Genomic DNA, 17,131 nt, shown 5'->3' with positions numbered 1-17,131 from the left:
ATTTTAATCCTGTATGGAAAAACCATGCTCAATGATAAAGGAAGAACTAGTCTGAAAAAAATTGAACCATATTCGGTTATTCCTTCAGGAATATATACCACACTTGTAGTTCCAATGGTTGAGTCCCATTTTAATTGATGACGAACATACGTTTCAGTCTCAACAACGTTACTATTCAATAAATGCTTGCTGCTTTTTAATTTTTGGGAATCTAAATGAAAAGTTCCCGGTACTCATTTGAATGAAAAACCACATTTTTATACTAAAAAGTCAATCATAGTACTATTCACTTTACTATTTATTTTGTCCTTATCGTTAAAACTCAAAGTTTTCAAACCCTTTTCATTAGTTTTTCTTTTTTTATTAGTACTAACAATATTACTTGTTGGTTCACTTGTCATCGCGGCAATTCAAGTTTGAATCCTAAATGCAATGGTTGAAGAGAAAGATCATACATACATATTGTTTAGTTTATAAAATTTAATTTAAAATTTTGATATTCTAACATTATCTAATAAATTAATAACACGAGAAAATCTCTTGACAAACAGACCATAGTGGCGGAAGATTTTCCAATCCATGTACGTGGAAGTGGTCCATGGGCCACCTGATCAATTTCCCAATCCCCAAATTTCTAAATCTGAAAAAATGAGTGATATCTTTGCATTTTAATTAATCAATGAGAAATGTTATTGATATTTTAAAAATTTTATTCTACACTCCTTACAAATGTATTTTTTCTAAATATAAAAAGTTTGGAATGTAGAATAAGGAATTTAGAGTGCCAATAACAATTTCCTAATATATTGGTAATTGCATAACACACTAAATTTTTTGGGTGTTTGCTACAATTCGAAAGTCCACTGTTGTCGTCAATACATGTTTGTTCAGGTGGTAAGGTTTCTGTTTTGTGTGTCGCCTTATCAAGATTCGAATCCCGATACCAAAAAATTTATAATGAAGAACAATCTGTAAAAACCAACAAAGAAGACATGAACCCTCAGTAAACCCTCAAAAACATTTGTGGCACACCTTCACCCTGAACGGGGGTAGTCTCTCCTCCTAAACTTTTTCCTACCCAATAAAAAAAATTGCAGTGTTGTCAGTCGGGCATGGATATGGAGGGAAATTTACGGCGGGCCCCACCTTAATGAAGTGGCCATAGCGTGCGTGACAGAAGCATCTCTTTCACTCCCATTGTTCTCAACTGGCAGCTTGGTGGCGCGTCTCTCAACAGCCGAATTCGTAACAGCCGTCGGATCCTAACGACAAGCTATGGGTGAAAATCTATTAGGGCTCAACCCACGCGCTGATGAGGCGCGTTAGTACGACCAGTTGTCCGCGTCTCTCGTACCCTGTAAAGTTAACCACTGTTGGAGAAACTTTGAAGACTAATCCTATGCACTGGAGAACACAGAAGCCCAAAACGACATCGTCCGCTGAGCAGCGCTGCCGCTCAAAGAGAACTGTAAAATTGCCAAAATAGTTTGAAAATCCCTAAATCTAATTGCTGAATAATTAATTTCTAGTATATAGTTAATATTTGATTAATGAATCGTTTGATTGGTTTCAAAAAGTTCAACAATTGCGATTGTAAAATAATCGTTTCATCCTATTATTATTATTATTTTTAATGTACAACTAGAATGTGATTTATACGAAGAAGAATGACTTATTCTCTAATATTATTGAAGAGTTATGCACTACACCGTCATTTAAAAGAAGTTATGCGTTACACTAATTACAAGAAACGGCTTCTTCTACATAGATGCGATATAAATTTTTTGAAACAGCTCATCCCAAGACCCCATTTTACGAGCGTTACTCTTGTTTTGCAAAAAAACTATTTTTATAACTCGAACGCGTAACGTTTTAGTTACAAAGAAACAATTTTATTCGTTGCGTCAAAACTCGCCCTCAAAAGATCACACATCCTAAACTATTCTATGCTTAAATTTTAGTGTTCTGTTGACATGTGAGTTAGTAACAGTATGATCTCACTCTACCAACTTCCTCCTTTCCAACAAGCAACAAGTAAGTCAAATCTCGCAATTAGCAAAAGACGGGGGGGAGAGAGAGAGAGTAGAGAGTAGAGAGTAGAGAGCAGGAAGTACCAAAGTATTGTCAGGTGACTGTGGCACAGTCTCTTGCGACGTTTTCAGGTTAATTGAAAAATGGCCTAATCGCGACCGAATCGAACACACACACACACACACACACACACACACAAACACACAAACAGTCGCTCTCAATTCCCAAGACTCCGATATTCTGTAATTATAGGTGTATCTCTATGCGGCTTAAGCTTAACAAAGACTCAAACTTTCGTGTCAAATGTCTTCTGGCCTCTTTCTTTCTTCTTAGGGTTCCTTCTCTCTCTTCTTTTGGGGTGGGCCGTACTGCTGCTTCTTCTAGGGTTTTGAAGCTGAACATTTAAAATAGTGAAAAAGGGAAAAATAAAAAAGGGTTTTTGGTTTGGTGGGTGCTCTGTAGCTCTGAGGTGGGAGTGAAATTCATGCAAGCTGGAGGTGATTTGAGAGATATAGATTGATTTGGACTTGGGGTTTTCCTAAATTGTGGGGTTTGATTGGACTGAATCTAAAATGTGCAAAGATCTAGGTGACCGAGATTGAGTGCTTTGGACTCGGCGGAGAAGATGGAGAATCGCCTGAGTTGCCGTACTGATTGATATTTTTGTCGGAAGAGGAATCAAAGTTCTCAAAAATGCATTTCACTAAGCTCGATGACTCTCCTATGTTCCGCAAGCAGGTTCTCTCTCTCTCTCTCTCTCTTCTGGGTTGTTTGGTTGCATGGTTTTTGTTCTTTCTTCCAATGCCATGTTTGGTTGCTGAGAAAATCCGGGAGAGAAACGAAAGTTTGGATTTTGAATCTCGTTTGGGGAGTTGGTGGGTGGTGATTTCTGAGCAGAGAAATGGAGCATGTGCTGCTAATAGTTGCATTGGTTACAATCATCATATGCCGCATCCCTTAAATTGCTGAATTATGTAATTTGGAATGAATTGATGGGAGGTATGGAAGTTAAAGTTGAAGAATTTATAGTTTGCTACTGTTGTTTCCGAGTTGTAAGACGGTCCGAACTTTGTTATGGATAGATTAATTATCTTCCGATTGCTAATTGCTTGCAATTTTGTTTCCATAGCACTGTATGTCAGTTTGCACTTGTATTCTAGAGAGAGGGCCGAAGATATCAACCTTTGGAAAGATGTATGTTTCGATAGGATTGGATATGGTGTTATATAACCCCGACTTGTGAAATCTGCTTATGCCCTGCTTGGCTTTAGATTACTTAGGCTCTGAAATCATCAAGTGCAGCCTATATTAAACAGCTCCGCCCTCCCCCTTCTAATCATATTTACTTTGTGATGCGTGCGATGGCCTGCATCACCCTTCCTGTCATTGCATTCTGGTTATACCCATTATACATGGGCAGTGAACTTTTGCTAACAGATATTACTGATGCTATTCGTACTTGTGTCTGTGTTGTGACATGATTACTAGTCATAAGCTTGGCTGTGGTATGTAGTAATTGATGAAACTTTTGTTGGTGCAGATACTATCCATGGAGGAAAATGCGGAAACTTTGAGGGAAAGAAGTTTGAGGTTTTACAAAGGATGCCGAAAATACACGTATGCCTAATCTTTTGATGCGTTTTTATATTATTTCATCTACAAAAAACTCGGGGCAGAACTTTTGAGTTCGTCAATTGTTGTGTATTCAATTACATTTCTGATGATGTCAAATGTAAATTTGGCACCACAAAAACTTGACCACCCAGTATCTTATGCTTTTGCACTTTTAATAGCTCTCAAATATGGAGAGCATCCAAACTTTGATACTAATATAACATGTGATCAAGTGGTTCTGGGTCTTCCTTCGTCCTCCTTTTTTTCTGAATGAAATTAACCCTCACTAGACTTGAATGTAGAGTTTGTTAGGGAATTACTTAAAGGCCTTTTCTTTTTCGTTTTGCTGGCAGTGAAGGGCTTGGGGAAGCATATGATGGGGACATTGCTTTTGCTAGCGCCTTAGAAACTTTTGGCGGGGGGCATAATGATCCAATCAGTGTGGCTTTTGGAGGTATGCCAAATTGTCAGCATAAAGAGTACCAAATCAAACATTGATGATTAAAATATCAATAATTGAACTCCTTTCTTCTTCACTAGGTCCTGTTATGACTAAATTTACTATCGCATTGAGGGAAATTGGGACGTACAAGGAAGTTCTTCGATCCCAGGTAATAACTTTGTTTTATTTGTAATTACATGTCAAATCTATTGCTGCAAGCTAATTGACTTCATTATGATCTTGCAATCAAAATAATTTTGTCCGTAGTTCATGGAATATCATTTCAATATACTATTTCAGAAACAGATATTAGTTGAAACTTAAAATGGTTTGTTCTTAATTTTGGCTTGCGATGAATTCCTTTTTGAAGCTTGATATTATTTCCATCTTTCAATTTTGGCTTTGGAAAGTAGTTTTACTTGAGATAAAGGAACTCAACTTTGTACATGTCATGGCTAACCGTTATACATTGCGGCTTATACAGTCACTACTAGCTTTAGGGCGATTAGCTTCTCTAGTCCTTACATATATCAAATGCATTCCATGCTCTTCATTTCCAAGGTCTCTGTGTTTTGCTGCCTGTGGGATGAATAGTTTATTCCTTATCATGGATAAGGTGAAGATGTTATCTTGTATAACCTATTTTTCTCTTCCCCGTACAGGTTGAGCATATGCTAAATGACAGACTGTTACAGTTTGTGAATATTGATTTGCATGAGGTCAAGGTATGGTGAAATAATTGTGGGTTAGACCATTTAAGTTTATCTCTTAGTTTTTTCAATATCGAGTATTGTCCTTGTGCAGGAAGCGCGGAAACATTTTGACAAGGCTAGCCTTGTTTATGACCAGGTGTGCTTCATATTCTTAATTAATTTAATACATCTTCCAGCTATATTGAGGTTAATGTAACAATTTGATTCTTGTTTTGGTATTGGACACTTGGTTTGATACTTTAATAATATTTGCAGGCTCGTGAGAAATTTCTCTCATTGAGAAAAGGCACAAAGAGTGACGTGGTTACCCTTCTTGAGGAGGTAATTTGTGGTGCTAATTTCTCTTTTTATTTTATTTTATAGACCTGTGTTCTTGTCTATATTATTGGAAACTATCCATTCTTACATTCTAATACGACTTAAGAGATATTGCAGGAGCTTCATAATGCAAGGACTACATTTGAGCAAGCTCGTTTTAGTCTGGTAATTTTCTTGTCCCATTCTTCCAGAAATCAATGAGTTCATGCCATTGAGACCTTGGATTTATGATTTGGACCATTCTATTCGCAGGTGACTGCTCTTTCTAATGTTGAAGCGAAAAAGAGGTTTGAATTTCTGGAAGCGGTCAGTGGAACAATGGATGCTCATCTTCGTTACTTCAAACAGGTAGACTGAAAGTCAGGTTTTCTCTACGTTTCACTTGCTTTATCACTACCATGCTAAACTGTTGCCATGTGTAGGGTTATGAGTTGTTGCATCAAATGGAGCCATATATTAATCAGGTTTGTTCTGAACTTTTTTCGTATGTTTGTAATAAGAATCATTTTAAATTGGACCTCTTATTATTTCCTAGGTCTTGACATATGCTCAACAATCAAGAGAAAGATCCAACTATGAACAGGCTGCTCTTCATGAAAGGATGCAAGATTACAAACGACAGGTTGATCGAGAGAGTAGGTGGTCTTCTAATGGTTCTAATGGATCTCCCAATGGGGACGGGATACAAGCCATTGGTAGAAGTTCGCATAAAATGATAGATGCTGTTATGCAGTCTGCTGCAAAGGGAAAGGTTTGATGAAGCTTCATATTATTGCCTTTAATTTATTAACGTGACCTATGTTCATTTTGATGTTGCAGTTGTTTTTATTTCATCACTACATTTAATACTATAGACAAAATTTAACAGTAAGCAATAATCAGGTTCAAACCATTAGGCAAGGTTACCTCTCAAAACGTTCCTCTAACTTAAGAGGTGACTGGAAAAGAAGGTTTTTTGTTCTTGATAGCCGGGGAATGCTCTATTACTATCGAAAACAATGCAGCAAACCATCTGTAAGTAATTTTTACAAGAAGTTAGGATGCAGAATGCTTGAAGTTTGTCCTGTGTTTTTTTTTTTTTTTTATATTAGTATCACGTTTTGTTATTTTGTTTGTCTATAACTTTTAGGGATCTGGTAGTCAACTTTCTGGTCAAAGGAATAGTTCTGAGCTTGGTTCTGGACTGCTGAGTCGGTGGCTTTCTTCTCATTATCATGGTGGAGTGCATGATGAAAAATCTGTTGCTCATCACACAGTGAATCTGCTTACATCAACTATCAAAGTTGATGCTGACCAGTCAGATCTGCGGTTTTGTTTCAGAATCATTTCACCGACAAAGAACTATACTTTGCAGGTTCGATTCAGCGTAGCTGGCCCTTGTGAGCTTAGGCTTGCTATGTATTTATCTGGTTTTTGAACCTGCCAGTCTGGCGAGTTTTTTATAGTTATTTTTATCTAGTAGTTCCTGCAATGATATTGATTTATGCTTGTCAGTGCAGGCAGAGAGTGCACTTGATCAAATGGATTGGATTGAAAAGATAACAGGGGTTATTGCTTCATTACTTAGCTCTCAAGCTCCTGAGAGGGTAATTGTGTTTTGAAAGTTTTACATGATTATGTGGCCATTGATTTTCTTAGTCTCATTGATGAGTTTGGTCCAATTGCATTTCAGTTTCTGCCTCCTAGTCCCATGGGAAGCCATCGTCATTCTGCCAGTGAGAGTAGTTCATTTGAGAGTTCTGATTTTGATCACACTGGAGTTGAAGAACTTGTGTCCGAGAGGAGCCTTACTTTTGCAAATTCTGAGCGCCCATTGAGAAGCTCACAACATCAAAGATCATCTTTAAAAACCGAAAAGACAATTGACATGCTACGACGAGTATGTGGGAATGATAGGTGTGCTGATTGTGGTGCCCCAGAGCCAGATTGGGCATCATTAAATCTTGGTGTTCTCGTTTGTATTGAGTGCTCCGGTGTTCATCGTAATCTTGGTGTACATATCTCAAAGGTTAATCACAATATTTTTCGTACTTAGCTGTTTCACATTTTATATCTGCGAGTTGTGCACTCTCTGAACAAGTGTTGTGTAACGCCCATCAAATAACTATTATATTTTTCATGTTCTTGGTTGCTCTACTTTTCTACTCATACAATTTCAAGTATTTATCAAGTAGGGAATCTAAAGAACCTTACTTCATATGATTCCTAATTGCCTAATAGTAATGTGGTTTACTTTTCAATAATAGCAATAATGAAGTTTTGGATTTTCATTAACATGGAATGTGTAAACTGGCCAATGTGTTAAATCTTTTTCCTAGGTTTTTTTTTTTTAATTTTTTTTAATTTTTAATTTTTAATTTTTTTTTTACAATGAATTGTGAGTGCAGTTACTGGAGAATTAAGGATTATACAAATGATAACTTGGTAAAGCAGTAAATATGCAGGAAATTACCAAATTTTGTTTTGGATTGTATATTTGTATATTGACAGTAACATTTTCGTAATAGTTCTTTTTGTTTATATGTACTGATCCTATAAAAATATAGTGTCTGTACCAGTTACTGAATTTCTGCAACTTTTCTTCTCGGTGTCTTTTATTGCAGGTAAGGTCTCTTACGCTGGATGTTAAAGTGTGGGAGCCTTCCGTTATAAATTTGTTTCAGTCTTTGGGTAATGCCTTTTCCAACTCTGTCTGGGAGGAACTTTTGCAATCAAGAACTGCCTTTCAGGTTGATCTTATATCCACAGGGTAGGGATTCTGTCACAACTCTTTCGTGTATTGTATTTATTTCTTCTCTACTGGACTGTTGCGAAATTTCAATTGTATTCTTCTGGTGAAGGTCATACAAGTCCGATAAAAAACAGCTAGTTTTTATCAGCAAACCCAGTCAGACTGATTCTATACCAGTAAAGGAGAAATTCATTCATGCAAAGGTATGTCTTTTCATGCCTCACAGTTACTAGTTGGATGACCAGAAAGCATTTCAATATTTACATTCTAATTATCAAATTTTTGATTCTTACACTTGCTGTTTTGAAAATGGGTTTTGGTTGAATATTTCAATTCACTGAAATTGAAAAACTAAACAATTGAATTGGATTCAGTTGGATGGTACCAACGAAATCAAGCTCTAAGGCCTATTTCTTATTGAATTAACCGATCAACTTAACTTGTTTTGTTGTCGAACGTTTATAAGATTGTAGTATTAAATTCGAAGTTGATAAGGAAGCAATAGTTTTAGAACATCAGCCCAATCTAAAGAACACATATTTTCTAATACTAAAGACAAAAAAGCAATTTTGTCTAGACTGTAGTTTGAGACTGTGAACCTTTATTGGCTTGTTGGAATACTTGTCGTCCTCTCTTATACTGATCATGGCTTATGGATCTTGCAATAACGGCTGTACATAGTGTATAACGGCATAACAGTATTGTTCCTGTATGACATGGATGAACCTTACTTGAGTTCATCTTAGTTTTTACAAGACTAATGATTTGGGGACTACCTTTTGTCAACTTATGATACATGACTATTCTTGAAGATCTCCTATTATATAGCGAACTGATCTCCTTACTACCTGCTACTAGCGGAAAATCTACAAACTGCTTCAGAAATGTGGACGTTAATGTGTATTCTTTTGTTAATCACAGTATGCAGAAAAGCTTTTTGTCCGGAAACCAAAAGATGCACAATATACTCATTTGGTAGCACAACAGATTTGGGAGGGTGTTCGTGCTAATGACAAAAAAGCTGTATATCGTCACATTGTTAATTCTGAGCCAGATTTGAATGCGGTGTATGAGCAAGCGTCATGTAACTCTTCATTAACCCTTGCCAAAGTAATGCTGATGCATGAGCAGACTAGCCATGACCAAGGCTCGAGCTGCTTAGCTGGGGATTCATTGGACAAGTCGTCACATAGCTCTTCAACCTTGAGTGGTACAAGTGAAGGCCAGCAAGTGGAGGATCTAGATGGGTGCACTCTTCTCCACCTTGCTTGTGAAACTGCAGACATTGGCATGCTTGAACTCCTCTTACAGTATGGAGTGAATATAAATGTGAATGATTCAAGAGGTCACACACCACTCGACCGTTGTATTCTGAGAGGCAAAAACACATTCGCAAAATTGCTTCTTACAAGGTGAATATCTCATAGTTGGATCTGCAGTTTTTTAAAACCCATGCATTACATTTTCCTAATCTGTGCATACATATTAAACTGTCTAGCTGTCAGCTTCTTTCTCAATGCTATGTTTCCACCTCTGTTTTCATGATTCGCTACTGAAGGGGGTTCTATTGCATCTGCAGGGGAGCTGATCCACGAGCATTAAATGGGGAAGGGAAAACCCCCCTCGAACTGGCAGTGGAGTCGAACTTTGATGATAGCGAGGTCCTTGCTATGTTATCGGACTCCAATGGATGAAACTCTAATGGATGAAACTCTCATATTAGCAACCAAACTAAACTATCCGAATGCAACTTCATAGGTGCTGGATGATGTTTATCCAAAGAGACAAAGGTATCACATTTGTGTAATATAGTCCGTAAATTTGAGAGCTTGTTATCCTCTGAATGAAATATCAGTGTTTTGTGGGTTTTGAGAGTGGTAGGGTGGTGCCTACCGATGGGGGGGGGGGGGGGGGGGTGCATTGTTGAACAATGTCGGCCAGGGTTGTAATGCCTCCGGTGGTCTTAGCCGAAAGCGTGCGGTAGCTTTCAGCCAAGGGGCTCTGTAATGTTTTCTCTTTTGTTCATTCAGTTTTGTGCTTCCTTTCGGGGTGAAGCTGTTGTGAGGATTTAGTGTAGGCCATTGTGTATTTGTACATGATTTCTTGTAGTGGAAGCTTTTGGTGGCTCTAACTCTAAGAAGCTCAAAATTTCAACCTTATGATGTTATTCTAGGTTTAGGGTTTCCGAAACCGCAATAGAAAAGGTTGATGCTATATTCCTTCTTATTATTCGTCTTTCAATTGTGTTAAAGAATCGATTATAAATAGCGGATACGGGTTAAGCTAGTTAATTTGGACAGCGTGATTAGAGCTTTGCACCAAGTGTAACCGAAACTTGCATAAAATCTGTACCGCTCGTGTCATTGGTCGGACCCGTACATTTTGTATATTCTTTCAAAAGAGACAAGGCAATGAATTATACAGATTTGGAATGACGAAATTTGATCCATGTGAGAGTGAAAAAACAAAGTTAGCGAAATGGAATGTCAAATGTGAAGTTGGGAGTGGCACTGACATTTTGTGAAGGTGAATGGTGATGATGTTACGCTCAGTCAAATGTAGCAAGTAGGCCAACCCAAGAACGTACCATACCAAGAGTGAGTCTCCCTCCAAGTCAAAGTTAGGTAAACCATATATGTTATGTGTAGACGAATCCAGTATATTGTTGAATTTAAGGATACTGATTCCTGACTCTGTTGCCTAATTTTTTCGACATTATTGGTACTTGAAAGGCATGTGTGGGGAATTATTCTTTTTATTTATTTTTATTTTTAAAGAGACCTGATGGTTTCGTCACGACAATTCACTTTTTTAGAGTAAGCAAGACTCATAGAGGCATATCAATGTCCCTGTCCACCATCGTAAGATTCACGAGCGTTAAGAATTAAATCTAGGACATGCAGTATGAAATACGGGTTTGAAATTCGTTTTCAACTAATGGGTCACATCATGATAATTCATGTGTGTGGCATTTGTTAATTTGATTTTTAATAATAATAATAATAATAATAATAATAATAATAATACTGTTGTTATGTTATGTTTGTGCAAGTTTTATAGCGATGAGTTCAATGTAATTTTAACTATGAGATCCTTTTTTTTTCTTTCTATTTTATAATTGGTTTGTTTTTGTTTTTTTTTTTCTTTCCTATTTGAGATGTTTGTCTATGAATCGAATAGAAAAGTAAGACACACTCACAAAAGAATGAGCTCCACTACATAAACACAGTTCGATTCCACTTAAAATTACAATTCACGGAAGAGGATCCTGTCATGAGCTCATGATGGGATCCTCCTAAATCCTAAACCAGTCCATCTGGACTGTTCAAATTTAATCCAACGGCTGCAATTATTATAACTTTTAAAAAATCCTCATATTTAAAGCTATCAGATTAAATTTGAATAGTCTAGATGGACTGGTAAGGAGGATCTTCTTCCACAATTCACATGAGCCCATGGTGCGTTCCGTACTGATGATGCAATGCACTTGCAAAGAAACCGACACATTAACATTATATTATCAACATAAAACATCAATAATCTGTATTCTCTATATTATGAAAGTCCTATAGACTGGCTAGCCTAGTTCATATTTTATATCCAGTGATTGACGCCCTGATGGTGCCAACTCAACTGCCATGACATGAGTAATACTTCTTCGTTCGTTTGTGAACCAAAACATGATTAATTAAATAGATCCATTTCCATAATTATCCGAGTCTTATCTTTTTATGAAATTGGGTGTGGAAAAGCCCTTGATGGTTGATGTTGATGCTCATGTTGGGCCTGAAAAGGAAGAGGCCCACACGTGCCCGCGTGTTGGTCTTTCGCGCGTCCCGAGACACACCCAATCATGGTTTTACAAACACATCTGTACTCGAAAGCGAAAACCGAGCCAACCAAAGATTATTCCCTTCATCCCCCACACAAATTATTAATTAAATTATTGATTTAATAACAAACCCTAAAAGCAAAATAAGATAATCCCCGAAAGAGATTTCTACGAGAAGAAGATGCTCATACGGTGTTTCAAACTCATTAATTATGTGACGCTTTGTAAAAAAATAAAACAAGAACAACACAATATATTCGTGACGCATTTTTTTTTAGCTTTTTCATGTCAAGTAAGTATTTTTTATAAGGAGGAGATACCGGAAATGATTTATATGAAATCGAATTCAAGGAAATTATAATGTAAATAAGAATACTATGCGAAAAGAGATCTTTATATATCATTTTGTTATGAGGAATGGCAAACACATGTTTTTATTTATACCTTTCACATGCCGTTGTTTAATTATGTCAGTTAATTATGTTTAATCATTCAATAAAACGACTAAAACTACAAAAAAAAGTGTGTGGAATATGAATATAATCTTGAGACGTCACAGTGATTATGAACCCGCTCCAACATAGTCACTCCACAATCCCCCATCCATTTATAATCGGAATAAATACCCGCTGTTGGTTGGTTCTCTATAGACGGCCAGAATCTCCTCCGTCAACAACCAACGGCGGAGATGCGTTTGGCGTTTGCTAGGCCTCGTCTCACACAGTTCGATGTTTCGCTTTCGGCCTCTCGTGATAGCAACACGGTGCCAACGTGGCGGGGTGGACCCCACCACGTACGGGGGTTAGTAGAGTCTCTCAAAGGCGGGAAGCCCAGTTTTGTCCTCCGCATCCGCATGAGAGAGAAAAAAAAAAAAAAAAAAAAAGCAAACAGTCACAGAAAGTGTCTCTCTCTCCTTCCCAAACCCAGAGAGAGAGAGAGTAATACAGAGTTTGAGAGAGAGAGAGAGGGAGGGATTTTTGTGCACTTGGGTAGTTTGTGAAGAGAAAGGGACTCGCTTTCTGTGTGAAACCGGCAAGTTTTGGAACTTGCTTTTTGTTTGGTTCGCCATTTTTGGCAAGCATTTTAACTCAGTAGTGGGTTTAAAGAGTGTAAAAACAAAGAGGGGTTTGAGTTGAAGAGAAAAAAAAGAAGCGACTTGGTGACGAAATGATTCGTTGCGTCCTTTCTCTGAAGATTTTCCCGTAAAAAAAATCGACTTTTATCTGATATTCTCTTTCTTCATGCCTCTTGGAGCTCTCTCCCATGGGGTTTCTTCTCACTTACCGCAGAGCTCCGAGCGTTTCTGGGCGGCGTTGCGTTTTCTGCGCCTCCAAGCTGCACGGTGGCTGAAGCCCTCAGAAAAACAGAACAAAAATTTGAGCTTTTGAGGCCATAGCAGCTGCTGCTCTGAGTATTTTTGGTCGGATTCTGAAGAAAGATTGCAGCTTTGATGTTGGTTTTGGTAATTTGCGTCTGGGTTTTATAGGGTTTAAGCTCTTGGGATTCCGTTGAATATTTCTGGGATTTTATGTGATTTTTTATTTTATTTTTAATTTCTACTGGAATGGATAGAAGAAGTACCTCAGTAATGAACAGTCCAATCCCAAGGCTTCTCCTTTTGGTATTGGTTTTGTGCTGCCGGCAAGAGGCTGTGCAGTCCCAAGAAATCGAGCCTCCGTCGCCAGTGAAGCATCCCCACTCGAAGAACGAGCACCAAAGAATTATTCTGAGCATTGTGTTGGGAGTCCTGACCGGACTAATTTGTGCCATCCTCACTGCACTCTTAGTCCGGTGCTTTGTCCGCTACATCAGCAGAACACCAATTCTCAAAGGCCCCGTCATTTTCTCCCCGAAGATCGACCCCAAAACGCTCCAATTAGCACTGGCTAGCGAAAACCAGTTGCTGGGTTCTAGCCCCATTGGGAAGTACTGCAGGACTGTTTTGGACAATGGGCTGATTATTGCAGTCAAGCAGCTCGGACCCTTTTCGGAGTGTGGCACGCCGGAGGCTCAGAGCAAGGCGGCGAAGCGGCGGATACAGCAGGAGCTTGAAGTGCTTGCTGGCCTAAGACACAGGCATTTGATGAGCCTGCGGGCTTATGTTCGCGAACACGATAGGTTCTCTTTGGTTTATGATTTTGTGCCGAATGGGAGCTTGGAGGATGCTATGAACAGAGTTAGAGAAACCGAGTTGCAGCTCAGTTGGGAAGTTCGGCTTCGGATTGCAGTCGGGGTGATTAAGGGACTTCAGTATCTGCATTCGTATGTTCCTCAGATTATGCACTACAATTTGAAGCCTACAAATGTTATGTTGGATTCGGAGTTTGAGCCGAGGTTGGGAGATTATGGGTTGGCGAAGCTTGCGCCTTATTTGGATGTAGCAACATCTGAATACAGCGCTCCAGAGTGTTTCCAGAACGGCAGGTATACATACGAGACTTTGGTAATATCCGAAATTCGTAATGTTTTTTGTTGTTGATATTTTTGTATGGCCCTTATTAATTTCCTTGCCCTTATTAATTTCCTTGCCTTCAGAATACTTATCAATAGTTCGGTATTCCACATGCCAAAGTGTTTTTAGATTAAGGGCAGGATTGGCTTAGGTTTGGTACCTCTTGATTAATGTTAGCCATTTAGGTGCTCTCTTTTAAATGGCTTGTTCTCCTGCACAAGGCCATGGTTACTCGGGGCTTACCCCCGATACCGCCTGGGGTTTTTGGGGGGGGGGGGGGGGGGTTGTGAATTGGATTGCAATCCCACTCCTGCTTTTTTACGCCCCTGCGCTGGAGGAAAAAATGCTCCCGCCCAATACTCTTCTACTCAATGACTTGGGATTCAGATCATCTGTCTTTTGACGTAGCCGAAAATTACCTCTTGATGGTTTATTGATGTTTTACAGTGAAATGCTTGTTAGTTCAGATTCAAGGCTTTGTAGAACTTCAGAATATTGTTTGTTAGTTTGTTTATTGATGTTTGCCTTAGATTTTGTGTAATGGGGTTTCATTAGTAACTTACTGGCGTTGTTGTAGGCTAATTGAAAACAGAAATTCCGCGTAGAAAGAAAACTTTAGCTATTGATAGGTGAAAGGAAAGAACAATTTAAACATGAGATCATTTCTTTGCTCTTGTTGAAAACATATCGCTCTTTTACTAAAGGCAACATATTCAATTTCGACAGGTACACGGATAAGAGCGACATTTTCAGCTTTGGGATGATATTGGGCTTTTTATTAACCGGAAGAGACCCAACCGATCCCTTCTTTGGGGAAGCAGCTAGTGGCGGAAGTTTAGGGCGGTGGCTGCGGCACTTGCAGCAAGCAGGCGAGGCACGGGAAGCATTAGATAAGAGTATAATAGGTGAAGAAGTGGAGGAAGATGAGATGTTGATGGCAGTGCGAATCGCCGTTGTATGCCTATCAGATTTGCCAGCAGAGAGGCCCTCAAGCGATGAACTTGTTCACATGCTAACCCAACTGCACAGTTTTTGAATCAGATGTAAGTACTTTACTGAAGCTCCTATTTCTGTAGATTATTGGGAACTTTTAGACTTCAGAAATATTTGCTTCTGCAATCTGCACATTTCTCTTAGAATTGTATACTTTTACTGTTTTAATCAGTGGATATTCACTGTGGTGAAGAAGCTGGAAGTCAAGGAAATTTCTGACTTTGGACTAAAAGTAAGCAGATTAACAATGTGGGGGCACATATCAATTATTTTCGTTTTTCACCACCGAATGATGGTAGGGCTTTACTGGCTGTCTTTTCTGGACAACTTTTTCAAAAATCACGGGTCCTTTCAAACCTGAAGCAACTAGATAACTCTCATGTCCTTGTTCTGTAATGCTTGAATGCTTCAGTGTTCATTCAATCTGAGTCCTGTGGAGAAAAAACTTACATAAAACAGGATGACTCTCTCTCTCTCTCTCTCTCTCTCTCTCTCTCATCAACAAATTCTAAGGTAACTCATCACATGATGAGAGAGGTAGAGGGTGGGAATAATCCCCGTGATAGCTGAGTTTGGATCAATTCTCCGAGTATTAGAGTCTTTTGGTAATGGTGCTTGTGACGTGATGAGAGCGATAGAGAAAATGGGGAAGTGTAAGGTGTAAGTGAAGAGAATAGAAGAGATGAAGTCCGTCCCTTAGCCTAGTCTATATCTACAGCTGACGCAACTCCGTACCGACGCCTATTTCCCATTTTTTATGGGAGTACCATAGTCTTATGCTAATCCTGCTTATGACATTAACAATTTTCCATTATTTATTTATTTTTTCCCCTTCTTGCTTGTGATCCGGATGGTTGTATTGTGGAAGATGTAAACCCCAGCATTAATTTAGTTTGTCTTGCCCAATGTGTGTCACAAAAATGCATCCACATGTGATGAACAAAGGCTAGGAAGCAAGAAAAGAATGTAAAAAGCTTGTGGTGGGGATACTGAGAAACCCGGCAGGTCATGCATTTGGGGCCAAAATTAGCATGCTTGAAAGAAGGAAAAAAGCAAAGTGAATGCCAACCAAGCCTATGATTCCATTGCCATAATCCCATGTATTTGGTGGTCCACTTGACCACATATTCCTCTTAAACCTTATATAATGTATTTGAAATAACTAGACATGATTTATATAGGAACTTTCCAGAAGAAATCTGATGGGAAATCCTGCCGTGGTTCCCCCCACCAAAATCTTTACTCAAATGCAGCTTGGTGCGCAGTCATGGTGCTCTCTGATCAAAACCTCTGCCTTCATTCGCATGTATCTCAGCCGCACATCATTAATCCAATCCAACCACAGAATTTGGAACCCTTCAGTTATAAAGTATGTGAAATTGCCTAGGTCCATCTTCCGAAAGGATTCTTCGAATGATAGGCCAGCAAAAACCCATTCCTTCGGCTATGATTGTCGAACCAATGACTATAAGACCATTTCCAACCGATCCGGCCAGAGGGTTATAGGATCGAAAATAACCTGAAATGACAACAAAACTATCTCCAACCAAGGACTAGGCCAAATGGCTCGTGGGCCCCACCGGGCCAAAAAAAGAGAAAAAGGTCAACCGGCTCGCCCAACTCAGCCAACTAGCCAGCCCTTGGCCGGACCAAATTTTTGAAACCAACGGCTACTAGCCGTTATATTTGATTTAAAAAAAAAAAAAAATCTTTTTTAAAAAAATTTAAAAATTCTATTGTTTTCCTATAACTTCCTAAGCCATTAAACAATATTAAATAACATTAAGTAACATGAAACAACATTAAATAACATTAAGTAACATTAAACAACATAAAAAAATTAACAACATTTTTAAAAACATTTAACAACATAAAACTTAAACGTATACTCCATGCTTCTTTTGGCCCAAAGATGTGCAATAAGATCGTGTTGTAGGTACTTATTTGTGGCACAAGAATGTATCATCCTATGACGCCTCATATACTCATTTAAAGAGATATTACC

General features: G+C 38.5%; 2 protein-coding genes across 2 annotated transcripts; both read left to right on the top strand.

The window, feature by feature from the left end:
• Window positions 1-2,061: 2,061 nt before the first annotated feature.
• On the top strand, window positions 2,062-10,075 carry LOC126608131 (ADP-ribosylation factor GTPase-activating protein AGD3-like). Its single transcript, XM_050275927.1, has 19 exons — window positions 2,062-2,769; window positions 3,572-3,648; window positions 3,999-4,099; window positions 4,186-4,256; window positions 4,750-4,812; window positions 4,892-4,936; window positions 5,056-5,121; window positions 5,236-5,283; window positions 5,371-5,466; window positions 5,541-5,582; window positions 5,654-5,869; window positions 6,001-6,132; window positions 6,248-6,472; window positions 6,618-6,704; window positions 6,791-7,126; window positions 7,722-7,867; window positions 7,959-8,052; window positions 8,771-9,261; window positions 9,429-10,075. The coding sequence occupies exons 1-19, from the start codon at window positions 2,725-2,727 to the stop codon at window positions 9,541-9,543; spliced, it is 2,496 nt and encodes an 831-aa protein (XP_050131884.1). The 5' UTR covers window positions 2,062-2,724; the 3' UTR covers window positions 9,544-10,075.
• Window positions 10,076-12,513: 2,438 nt separating this feature from the next.
• On the top strand, window positions 12,514-15,358 carry LOC126608134 (inactive leucine-rich repeat receptor-like protein kinase CORYNE). The gene is made up of 2 exons (XM_050275932.1): window positions 12,514-14,105; window positions 14,860-15,358. The coding sequence occupies exons 1-2, from the start codon at window positions 13,246-13,248 to the stop codon at window positions 15,167-15,169; spliced, it is 1,170 nt and encodes a 389-aa protein (XP_050131889.1). The 5' UTR covers window positions 12,514-13,245; the 3' UTR covers window positions 15,170-15,358.
• Window positions 15,359-17,131: the final 1,773 nt, after the last annotated feature.

This window comes from Malus sylvestris, chromosome 16 (genome assembly GCF_916048215.2).
Source record: "Malus sylvestris chromosome 16, drMalSylv7.2, whole genome shotgun sequence".
Taxonomy (NCBI): Eukaryota; Viridiplantae; Streptophyta; class Magnoliopsida; order Rosales; family Rosaceae; genus Malus; species Malus sylvestris.
The sequence above is the reverse complement of the archived record's forward strand: the minus strand, read 5'-3'. Positions and strand labels throughout refer to the sequence as shown.

What these genes read in the sequence shown, in the direction of transcription:
- LOC126608134 (XM_050275932.1), top strand. Translation starts at nt 13,246, where the DNA reads ATGGATAGAAGAAGTACCTCAGTAATGAACAGTCCAATCCCAAGGCTT. An exon ending in GAGTGTTTCCAGAACGGCAG is followed by an intron (nt 14,106 to 14,859) that starts GTATACATACGA and finishes CAATTTCGACAG; the next exon opens with GTACACGGATAAGAGCGACA.
- LOC126608131 (XM_050275927.1), top strand. Translation starts at nt 2,725, where the DNA reads ATGCATTTCACTAAGCTCGATGACTCTCCTATGTTCCGCAAGCAG. An exon ending in AAAGGATGCCGAAAATACAC is followed by an intron (nt 3,649 to 3,998) that starts GTATGCCTAATC and finishes TTTTGCTGGCAG; the next exon opens with TGAAGGGCTTGGGGAAGCAT. An exon ending in AGAAATTCATTCATGCAAAG is followed by an intron (nt 8,053 to 8,770) that starts GTATGTCTTTTC and finishes TGTTAATCACAG; the next exon opens with TATGCAGAAAAGCTTTTTGT.